The sequence below is a fragment of the Mobula birostris genome, chromosome 5, assembly GCF_030028105.1.
Source record: "Mobula birostris isolate sMobBir1 chromosome 5, sMobBir1.hap1, whole genome shotgun sequence".
NCBI lineage: Eukaryota > Metazoa > Chordata > Chondrichthyes > Myliobatiformes > Myliobatidae > Mobula > Mobula birostris.
The window spans coordinates 8,148,498-8,160,530 of record NC_092374.1 but is presented as its reverse complement, the minus strand read 5'-3'; the positions used below and the strand labels follow the sequence as shown (position 1 = coordinate 8,160,530).

At 44.6% G+C, this 12,033-nt stretch overlaps 1 protein-coding gene across 1 annotated transcript in view; it reads right to left on the bottom strand.

The window, feature by feature from the left end:
• Positions 1-7,391: 7,391 nt before the first annotated feature.
• The window catches only part of tmem8b (transmembrane protein 8B), an 83,083-nt gene continuing 78,441 nt past the window's right edge, over positions 7,392-12,033 (bottom strand). Inside the window, exons 13-14 of the mRNA XM_072257434.1 lie at positions 8,939-9,055; positions 7,392-7,800 (exon numbers count right to left, since the gene is read on the bottom strand). Coding sequence (XP_072113535.1) covers positions 7,447-7,800; positions 8,939-9,055 — 471 coding nt within the window. The 3' untranslated portion in view covers positions 7,392-7,446. The remainder of the gene's footprint in view (positions 7,801-8,938; positions 9,056-12,033) is intronic.

The window sequence follows — 12,033 nt, the reverse complement described above, 5'->3', positions numbered from 1 at the left end:
TCATAAATAAAAAAGAGTAGAAATGGCTGGCTACAGCAGAAAGATTAACACATTTGATTACACTACAGATAACTGGAATTGAGCAGTATTTTGAAGCAAATGAAACAGCTAAGGAAAAGCAAGTGCTGATTTTGCTGAGTGCAATGAATTTAAAGGCATACAGTTTGTTTTGAAGTTTAATTGCTCCAAACAAACCAGCTGAAATGAGTTTTCCAGCCATCATGAAAGTAATGCAGGAACATTTAGAACAGAAACCATTGTTGATTGTAGAATGCTTTAAGTTCCATGAGTGGAATCAAAAGGAAGCAGGGTCCATTTCAACGTACATGACTGAACTGAAGAAATTGTCTGAACATTGTCAGTTCAATGATGCTTAGTATTGCACTGAGAGCTCATTTAGTGTGCGGAATCTTAGAAGAAAGCATTCAAAAATGGCTCCTAATTGTAGCACAACTTACATTTAAAAGAACAGTTGAACTAGCTGTATCAATAGGTACAGCAGTTAGAGATACAATTGAGTTGCAATCAGGAATGAAAATGAGCATGAACAAAATTGCAACATCTAAACAGAAACCTGCCTGGGTGAACAAATTTTGTTACCGTTATGGCAGGGACTCAGCTACACAAGACCAATGTAGGTTTAAATGTGAAACTTGCAGAAAATGCAACAAAGTAGGACACAAACAAAGACCATATCCTAAATAAATGGACTGAAAAGAAAAACATGCAAAGTTAATTTCCATTTCAAAAAGAGCACTAATCTTCATGCTGTTGATGAAAAATCTGATAATGATGACAGAGACAGAGGACTGGCTAGCCTTGACATTTACAATGTGAAAACTAGCAAAAGACAAGCAATATGGCTTCACCAGAAGTAAATGACAAATTAATTAAAATTGAATTGAACACTGGCTTGACTGCTTCAGTCATTCCACAAAATGAGTTTGAACGGCATTTCAAAGATCCTGTACTGAAGCTTGCAGATATCCAACTAAGAGAATACTGGAGAAAAGATAATTGCTGTGGGAATGACTTTCATAACAGTGAAATACAACAATCAACAAGCCACATTGGGCTTGTACATGGTAAAAACAAGAGGGTTAGTGTTGTGGGGCCATGTTTGGCTGAGACAACTGCAACTTGATTGGAGATCCATCCACCATTTTCATGCCACAACACCAGTAATAGAGTCAACTGAAAGAGAATTAAGAAAGGCACTGGATGTTGCCACAGCTGTGTTCAAGGATGGCATTGGAAGACTCAAACGTATCAAAGATAACATATTGTTAAATGAAAATGCCACACCCAAGTTTTACAAAGCTGTCTGATTCCTTAAACCATCCGTGATGAAGTGGCCAGTGATCTAGATCACATGGAAGCTGAAAGAATTCTTTCCAAGTTTGAGTGAAGCCCATGGGCAACACCGGAACCCCAGTAGCCAAGAAGAATGGGTCTGTCAGGATTTGGGGTGACTTTAAGGTCACCATCAACCCAGTACTGTAAGTAGATTAATATTCTTTGCCCAGGATAAAGGTAATTTTTGGAAACCTTTCTGGAGGAAAGGTGGACTTAGCTGAAGCCTACCTACAGAAGGAGATGGAAGAAGAGTCCAAAGTGTTTCTCAGCATAAATACTCATTATTTATCACTGCAATAGGTTTATTTTTGGAGTTGCACTTGCACCTGCACTCTGGCAGAAGACTACGGACTAGGTGCTGCAAGGCTACCTGGATGACAGTGTTACCCGGATGACATCATTGTTACTGGCAAGAATGACAAGGAACATATCCAACATCTCAAGACAGTGTTGAAAAGATTAGAAAATTATGGGCTCAGAGAACAATGCAAAAAGTGAGAATTCATTAAACCAAGCATCACTTACTGTGGTTACACCATTGATGCACAAGGATTACACAAGTGTGCTGAGAAATTTCAAGCAGCGCTTGATGCCCCAAGGCCAAAGGATGTGTTATATTTGTGGTCCTTTGTAGTATTTGTCAATTACTGTACTAGGTTCTTGCCAAACCTGGCTACTGTGCTCCACCCCTTGAAATCGTTCCTACAGATTAGGAAGAGATGGCAATGGACAAAGCAGTGTGAGGTATCTTTCCAAAAGGCAAAGGAAATGGTGACGTCAGACACCTTGCTCACACATTATGATTCACACCATCCAATGAAGCTTGTCTATAATGTCTTGCCTTATGTATTAAGTGCAGTAATTTCATATGTAAAGAGTCCGATAGTCTTTTCATCGTATTCCCTTACTGCTGCAGAGAAAAAAAATATGCACAGAATAACAGAGAGGCCTTGAGTCTGGTTTGGGGTACAACTTTTCAGTCGGTACCTATATGGGAGAGAGTTTACCCTCATTACTGATCATCGACCACTAGAGTCCATTTCAACCCACAGAAGGGTGTTCCACTAACGGCAGCAGCATGAATGCAGGGATGGATGGGCTCTGTTTCTCAGAAGACACAATTACAAGATAAAATTCAAGAAGACAACTGATCATGGAAGTGCTGATGGAATTAAAGGTGTCCTGAGCTGTCAGAACTACCCCCTGCAGTCCCAGAGTTAACTCCTGCAATCACCTGAGGAGGCCCCGGAGCCGGAGATTGTTCCACAGCCGCCCATCACACCCGCCAAGCAGAGTGATTCCCCATGTTGTTATCCCACAACAGTAAGAAATCCTCCACAGCGATTAAATCTTTAGGCCTGAATGGGACAATTTAAAATCTACTAAGCTGTGCATGTCTGTATAGTAGTTGTATTATATATAGTATACTGTGTATATAGCTGAGATGCATTCGATAATGAGTTGGAGGGAGTATTTAATATTACAGTAATATTTGAGTAATATTAAAAACATAGAAAACCTACAGCACAATACAGGCCCTTCGGCCCACAAAGTTGTGCCGAACATGTCCCTACCTTATAAATTACTAGGCTTACCTATAGCCCTCTATTTTTCTAAGCTCCATATACCTATCCAAAAGTTTCTTAAAAGACCCTATCATATCCGCTTCCACCACCATTGCCGGCAGCCTATTCCACACACTCGCCACTCTCTGAGTAAAAAACTTACCCCTGACATCTCCTCTGTACCTACTCCCCAGCACCATAAAACTGTGTCCTCTTGTGACAACCATTTCAGCCCTGGGAAAAAGCCTCTGACTATCCTCTCACTATCTAATATTGTGAATATATTGTTTGATTAAGCATTCTTTGTTTATATAACCCTCTCACCAGGTTCGTATGCAAACCTGGCTCAATAACCAACTCGGCCAACAGCCATGGGACACAGCAGTGAGAATACCACTTTCATAATCTACGTCTAGGGTCGGTATGTTTTGGGGTTCAACCAAAGAGAAAAGTTGGGATGTTCCGATTAATGGAAACTTGATTTGAGCGATTGCTGTGTAAATACTGTCCATACACAATTGTCGGTCAGCAAGGAATATCAGATCGTACACCACATAAAATTATAAAGAAAGTATATTTGACAATTTCATCTTTATCAAACAGTTAATAGGCAAAAGAAAATAAAAGGAAATGGCCCATTAGAGTTAAACCAGTCCAATGTGCACAATGACCACTGGAGCTCATACTGGAGTATTCAGGATGTATCTCTTATTCATGCGCCTGTAGTCTACATAAAAACACTCCCATATCTTCAAACTCCCCTCAAAGGCCATCTCAAGCAAACAGGCTCTCTCTCTCAGGAGTATTGGCCCCTTCCTCCATGGAACTACTCATCTGCACAAAGCTCGTCTTGCAACAGGGATTCTCCTTCCCACGGCATTCTGCGGCATCTTCCCTCGTGCCCCACTCTGCAGCTCCCACCAAAAGACCACAAACCAGACCGCTGTCCTTCAGAAAGCTCTTTCCCACAGCTCCCTAGAACCTTCTGTCTCACATCCCACAAACCTGATTGGCTGACTCACATTCCTAAGTTGGACAACATGTGTCCTTATCTTAGCTGAATGCAAAACATACTTTCCAGCATGGCACACTGCTTCTTTTACAGAAAACTGCTAGCATAAACCATTTCACAGCACAGCAATGGAAATCTTATCCGGGGCATCACACTTACATAATTCATTATGGGTTATATGTAAAAGTATGTGAATGGCGTACGTCATTATGCCACCACAGCATTTGTGCATGTCTCGCTTAAAGTGAAAATGAAACTAAGACACTAATTCCTGGCTCTATGTTTTTATGTTTTGGAGTTACCAACCATACACCTTATATTAGCCATTTCCACCCTGCAAAAATGTCTCAGTCTATCCACTCGATCTATGCCTCTTATCATTTTGAATACCTCTATCAAGTCACCTCTCATCCTCCTTCACTCCAAAGAGAAAAGCCCGAGCTCAATCAACTCATCCTCATAAGGCATGCTCTCTAATCCAGGCAGAATCCTGGTAAATCTCCTCTGCACCCTCTCTAAATCTTCCTCATCCATACTATAATGAGGCAACCAGAACGTGACACAACAATCCAAGCAAGAGACAATCTGCAGGCGCTGGAAATCAAAGTAACACACACAAAATGCTGGAGGAACTCAGCAGGCCAGGCAGCGTCTATGGAAAAGAGTAAACAGTTGACGTTTTGGGCTGGGACCCTCAATCCGGACCTGTTGAAAACATTCTCCACTATCCACTTACCCCACCAACCTTCATGTTACCTTCATGTCACATTTTTGAAATTATCTAGAACCCCACTCCCACCCTCACTTTATGACTGGGGTGGAGGTGGTGGGGGGGGGGGGGTTACATTCTTCTCTTCCCCAGGTAGAGAATCTCTACCTCATATGATGTGGACTCACTTAGCATGGGCACTGGACTGTAGAAAGATCAACAAACAAACTAATGAAAAAGCTCGGCGGGTCGAGCAGCACCTGTGGTGGGAAAGGAACTGTCAACATTTCAGGTTGAAACCCTGCCTTAGGACTGACAGTGGAGAGGGAACAAGGCCAGTATAGAGAGGGGAAAGGGGAGGGGTGAGAGAGGACCTATCAGCAAGAACTAAACTTATTGCAAGAGGAGAATGTTTGATAGTGGGAGCATACATAACCCATGGACTCACTAGCAAGGACTCTTCATCACATGTTCTCGATATTGATTGCTTATTTATTTATTAGTAGTATTACTTCTTTCTGTATTTGCACAATTTCTTGTCTTTTCTTGTCTTTTTATATTTATTTTGTTTGTCATGTTGTGTGTGATTTTGCACTGTATTGTTTCTTCGTTGCGTGTGCTCGCAAGAAAATGGATTTCAGGGTAGTATGTGGTAATATATACATACTCCAAGAATGAATTTGCTTTGAATTTTGAACTAACCCACTGAAGGGGGAAGCTGGTACAGTAAAGAGTCATGGAAAGGGTGGGCAAAGGGCCAATTATTGTGGAGGAGGGACCGTGCAGATAACAAAGGCATTGGGAAGAGGACATACACACATTGAGTTCCAAAACTGTGGCAGAGCATCCAAGACTGAAAAAAAAATAGGAGGGCAACTCAGAAATGCTAGAATTAGATGAATTACTTAATACTTGACACACAAAGAAGGTACGCCAGCGGCTCTACTTCATTAGGAGTTTGTGGAGATTTGATATGCCACAAGATTTACAGATTTCTTCAGATGTACAGTGGAGAGCATTCTGACCGTATAGAGGCTCCACTGCACAGGATCACAAGAGTTGTAAAGTCAGCCAGTTCCGTCACAGGTACAATCCTCCCCACATCTTCAAGAGATGACGTCTCAAGAAGCCCACACCCATCATTAAGAGCCCTCGTCACCCAGGACATGCCCTCTTCTCATTATTACCATCAGGGAGGAGGTATAGGAGCCTGAAGGTACAACTCAACGATTCAGGAATAGCTTCCTTCACTCTTGTGCCATCAGATTCCTGAATGATCTTTGACCCTATGAACACAACTGTGCCTTTACTTTCTTTTTTGCTGCACTACTTATTTTAAGTAACATAACAATTTTATGCTTCCGCACTGTACCGCTGCCACAAATTTCACACCAATGCACAAAATGCTGGAGGAACTCAGCAAATCAGCCAGCATCTGTGAAAGGGAGCAAACAATCAATGTTTCAGGCCGAGACCTTCCCCTCCGTAGATGCTGCCTGAGCTGCTGAGTTCCTCCAGCATTTTGTGTGCATTGCTGTAGATTTCCATCATCTGTAGAATCTCTTGAGTTCAATATTTCACATCATATAAGTCAGTGATGGTAAACCTGATTCTGATTCTCAGTGGGTAAGTCAGCATCTGTGGAGAGAGAGGCAGAACTTCAGACTGAACACCTTCAATCAGATACAATTTTTGCATAGTAGGGGAATTAAGGATTATGGGGAAAAGGCAGGTAGGTGGAGATGAGTCTGTGGTCAGATCAGCCATGATCTTATTGAATGTGGAGCAGGCTCGACCGGCCAAACAGCTGACTCCTGTTCCTACTTCTTATGTTCTTATCAGGGCCAGGCCAGCAATCTGAAAGATTAACTCAGTTTCTCTCCCCACAGATGCTGTCTGGAATGCTAAGTAGTTCCAACACCTCTGTTTTTTTTAATTCCAGATTGGCAGCATCTGCTGCTGTTTATCATGCATCCAGAAATTATTCAGTGGGCAGGTTATTTAAAGAAAATCTGGAGCTTTGTTAGAAAAAAAAACAAGTGAATTCAAAGTACTTCTCCTTCTGATCTGAGTTTTTTTTTGATCAGCACAGGGCATCACTGGCAACAGCCTACCCACCACAGAAAGGTGCTGGAAAAGGGCCAGTAATGTCAAGGATCCCACACACCCTGCTCATGGACTGTTTGTCCCACTCCCTTCAGGGACAAGGCTACGTAGCATCCACAGCAAGACTGCCAGACTCAAAAACAGTTACTTTCCCCAGTCAGCAAGTCTGATCAACACCCCCACCCACTAACTCACCCCCACACCCCCAACCACCACTACTTTATCATTCCCTGTCAGTCACCTTATGTACAGACACTCCTGTGCATAGTGTCACATTATGGACATACAATCATTCTATGTATATAAACTATCTTATGTATTTATATTTATTGTGTTCTTTATCCCTTGTTGGTGTTTTTTTGTGCTGCATTGGCCCTGGAGTAACAATTATTTGGTTCTCCTTTACACTTGTGAACAGGAATAGACATTAAACAATCTTGAATCTTGAATCTTTATTGAGACGCTCCTTCTGAGAGAGTTCTTGACCATGTGCACTCCCCGGTGGAAGGTAAACTAGAAGACGAAGAGGTGCAGTCCTTGTCTGGGGTGGACGAGCATGGTATCGACAGTTCCCCCGGTGTGGCGCCTGCCCTGGGCTCGTTTTATTTACAAGGCGCCCACCGCCTTCCTCCTCCTGCCCCTCCTTCTGCTGGTCTGGAAGAGAGTCCGGCTGCTGCTCAGCTGGGGCCGGAGGGTCATCAGCTGCTGCAGATACTGTTGACAGAGACTAGTCCTGGGTCGACCAGACCCATCTCCTCGTGCTCGTTGACGCAGAGTCGGTAGCCGCAGCCCCTCTTCCGGGGCAGCGGCACGACCCCTGTGGAGGTGGCTGTGCCCCGCTGGGACCTTGGGCTGGGAGGCAGCAGGAAGCCCACGCTGCCAGCGATCAGCATGTGCCAGAGGCTGTGGATGTAGAAGTAGTTCCCCTCGGTCTCCACGAAGGCGTAGAGCGCCACAGCGGAGGCAGCGATGACCGTGCCGGGGAAGAGGTAGAAGACCCAGCGTTTCCACGTGGGGGGGTAGCAGTGCCTCCTCCGGATAGCCCGCACCGTCTGCAAAAGAAAGGGTGCAGCTTGCTGTTAAACCTCTCAGGGAGGGGGTGGGAGGTAGGGCCGCGAGCGGAGCTGGTCACTGTGCTAGAGGGAGGTAGGGTTTTTTTATGAGGAGAGTGTGCATGGAACACACTGCCAGAGTGGTGGTAGAGACAAATACATCAGAGACATTTAGGAGACTCATGGATAAGCACATGGATGACAGTAAAATGGAGGGCCAGATTGATTTTACACGTAGCTACCAACATCCCTGGCAACGCATTCCAAGCACCCGCGACTCGGTGTAAAAATCCTAATTCTGACAATCCCCCTGTACTTTCCTCCAGTTACCGTAAAATTATGCCTCTTTGTATTAGCCATTTCCGTCCTGGGAAAAAGGCGTTGGCTGTCCATTCTTATCATCTAGTACACCTCTATCAAGTCTCCTCTCATCCTCCTTCACTCCAGAGATAGAGTAAATGCAAGCAGGCTTTTTCCATTGATGTTGGGTGAGACTAGAAGTAGCAGTCATGGACTTAGGGTGAAAGGTGAAATATTTAAGCAGAATCGAAGGGGGAGATTCTTCACTCAGAGAGTGGTGCAAATATAGAACGAGCTGCCAACAGAAGAGGTGGATGTGGATTCAATTGTAACATTTTGGGTAGGTGTATAAGAGGGCTTTGGAGGGATATGGTTAGGGTACAGGCAGGTGGGACTAGAGAGAAGACCAGATTATCCTGGATTAGATGGGCTAAAAGGCCTGTTTCTGTCCTGTAGTACTCTTTGACTCTAACCAAAGATCTCAGGGCCCAGGGAACTGATGCTGTGAGCAGGAGTCTTGGTGTAGCCATCTGATGCAATGGGCAACACACACAAAGTGCTGGAGTGACTCAGCAGGCCAGGCAACATCTATGGAAAAGAGTGCAGTCGATATTTCGGGCTGAAACGTCAACTGTACTTTTTTCCATAGATGCCTGCTGAGCTCCTCCAGCATTTTGTGCGTGTCGCTCAGATTTCCAGAATCTGCAGATGTTCTCGTTTGTGATGAAATGGTTGTACATCCACTTACGGTGGACTCAGAACTCAGACCGGCCTCTGATTGGCTGAAACAGAGTTGCCTGAAGTGGCAAGTAGCCATGGGCCAATAACAGCGTCTTACCCAAGCAATGGCCATGACTCCGAGAGCGAAGAGGCTCGGCCCCAACAGATTCCACAGCCCATGACGGTCCAACTGCAAGGCCATCGAAAGCAGCATTGCACCCAGTAAGTACAAGACCTATGAAAGAGCAAAGATCAGGGTCAGCCAGCACTGGGATCACCTGATGTAACAGGATCAAGGATCAATGTCTTATCGTCTTATAGTTTTATGGTCAATAACAGATAGAAAACGCCTTTTACTTTGTTGCTGATTTTCAACAATGGACTATTGGGTAGGTCTCCACTGGGTGGATTTCTTTGGATAGATCTCATTGTGTACAGCTGCGGTGGATGGGTCTCCTATAGGTAGGTCTCCATTAGATAGATCTCCATTAGGTAGATCTCCATTAGGTAGGTCTCCATTAGGTAGATCTTCATCAAGTAGGTCTCCATTAGGTAGATCGTCGTTAGGTTGGTCTTCATTAGGTAGATCTTCATTAGATAATTCTTCATTAGATAGGTCTACAGTATGTGTATCTTCATTAGGTAGATCTCCATTGGATGGATTTCCATCTGGTATATCTCCATTTGGTAGATCTCCATTGGGTAGATATCTATTAGACAAATCTAACACTGGATAGATCTAACATTGGACTGATCTCCCTTGGATAGATGTTGTATAGATGTCATTGGGCAGATGTCTTTGCGGGGGGATCTCCATTGACCTGAAATCCATTATTTAGTGCACAATGTAAGTTTGTCCAGGTAGGTGGCTGGAGATACAATACCAGTTAAAAGTTAATTATAGAAGAGGTCATTCTGCCCACCGGATCAATGTTGGCTCCCAAACAAACAATGTAATCGGACTTATCACCCCTCTTTTTATTACTCCTTGGTTCTACAACTTACTCCCATCAACACCTCCCAGACTCTATGAGCAACTTACGGTGCCTGATTAACCCACCAACCCACATGCCTTTGGGGTGTGGGAGGAAAGTGAAGCACCCATGAGGAAACACACACAGTCACAGGAAGAGTGTACAAGCTCCACACGTTCAAGGTCAGGATCGAACCTGGGTCACTAGAGCACTAAGGATACCTCACTGTTTTCCAATCAAGGCTGGAGTGATTCAGGGGTCTGAATGGCTGCTCCCCAGAATGCCAGGGCAAGCATTCTGATGAGCAGCATTGCAATGCACAGGATTGGGAAAAGTTGCAGATGGTTGTAAACTCGGCCAGCTCCATCATGGCCACTAGCCTCCCCAACATCGAGGACACCTTCAGAAGATGATGCCTCACGAGTCCATCATGAAGGACTCTCACCATCCAATGCACGACTTCTTCTCATTGCTACCATCAGGGAGGAGGTACAGGAGCCTGAGGACACCCACTCAATGTTTCAGGAACAGTTTCTTCCCCTTGTCCAGGAGCGGGGGAATCTCAATGAAACCTATTGAGTATTGAAAGGTCTAGATAGAGTGGATGTGGAGAGGATGTTTCCGGTCCTGAGAGACTCGAGGAACAGAGGGCACAGCCTCAGAATAGAGGGATGTTCCTTTAGAGCAGAGATGAGGAGGAATTAATTTAGCCATAGGATGGTGAATCTGTGGGATTTGTGAAGGCCAAGTCATTGGGTATATCTAAAGTGCAGGTTGATAGGTTCTGGATTAGTCAGGGCATCAAAGGAGAATGGGATTGAGAGGAACGTGGCAGAGCAGACTTGATGGGCTGATTTACCTGATTGTGCTCCTATGTCCAATGATCTTATGGAAACCTGATGGCAGAAGGCAAGAACCTCTTCTTAAAACATTGAGTGTATGCGTTCAGTCTCCTGATCCTCCTCGTTGATGGTAGCAGTGAGATGAGGCTGATGGGGGTCCTCAATGATGGATACCACCATTTGAGGCATCACCTTTTGAAGATACCCTTCATGGTGAAGAGGCATTTTGGTGGTGCCTTCCATGACTGTGCACTGTTTTAACAATGAACCACCACAAAGAGCCTGCAATCAACACCAAGTGCAAGATCTCTGTGACTTCTGATTCAGACTCATTAACTTGGAGATCAATATTGATCCGAGACACCAGGGGGAGCTCCCTGCCTCAGTGTTGGCTGAACTACTCAGCTTGAAGCAAAGACAATATAACCCAGCATACAAGGGTGAATGGGCAGTCACAGGGTTCTAATATAATTTTAAGGATTGTAAATTTTAAACAAATGGGAATCCGAATTAATGTCCCATTAACCTGTCAGGATAGACCAGTGAAAGTAATTTCAAGGGCTTATATAACTTCCCATCAAAAATTATGAGGAAATATAAGAGATGTAAGAAATATAAGATAATTTTGTCCTTTATTGCCAAAATTTAAGAGATGACCTTGCAAAAAAAATCCTTGCCAAAGAATTATGAGGAAATATAAGAGATGACCTGGCCAATATGTTAACTACTCCCTGCCATCCACAGAATAAGTCATACACAGAGTAAGCATCTCAGTGCTCTGTCCGATCATGAATTCCCAGGGCAGCAAGAGTTAGACACTGAATGAGGGTCCCTCTACACCTTCTCATCGCAAGATCCCAGGGTCAGACACAGAATGAGGCTCCTTCTACACTGTCCGATCACACATTCCCAGGGTTAGCTCCATCACACACTCCTGGGGTCAGACAGAGTGAAGCTCCCTCTACACTGTCCCATCACACACTCCCGGGGTCAGACACAGAGTGAAGCTCCCTCTACACTGTCCCATCACACACTCCCAGGGTCAGACACAGAGTGAATCTCCCTCTACACTGTCCCATCACACACTCCCGGGGTCAGACACAGAGAGAAGCTCCATCTACACGGTCCCATCACACACTCCTGGGGTCAGACACAGAGTGAAGCTCCCTCTACACTGTCCCATCACACACTCCCGGGGTCAGACACAGAGTAAAACTCCCTCCACACCGTCCCATCGCACACTCCCGGGGTCAGACACAGAGTGAAACTCCCTCTACACTGTCCCATCACACACTCCCGGGGTCAGACACAGAGTGAAACTCCCTCTACACTGTCCCATCACACTTCCCAGGGTCAGAAACAGAGTGAAACTCCCTCTACACTGTCCCATCACACAC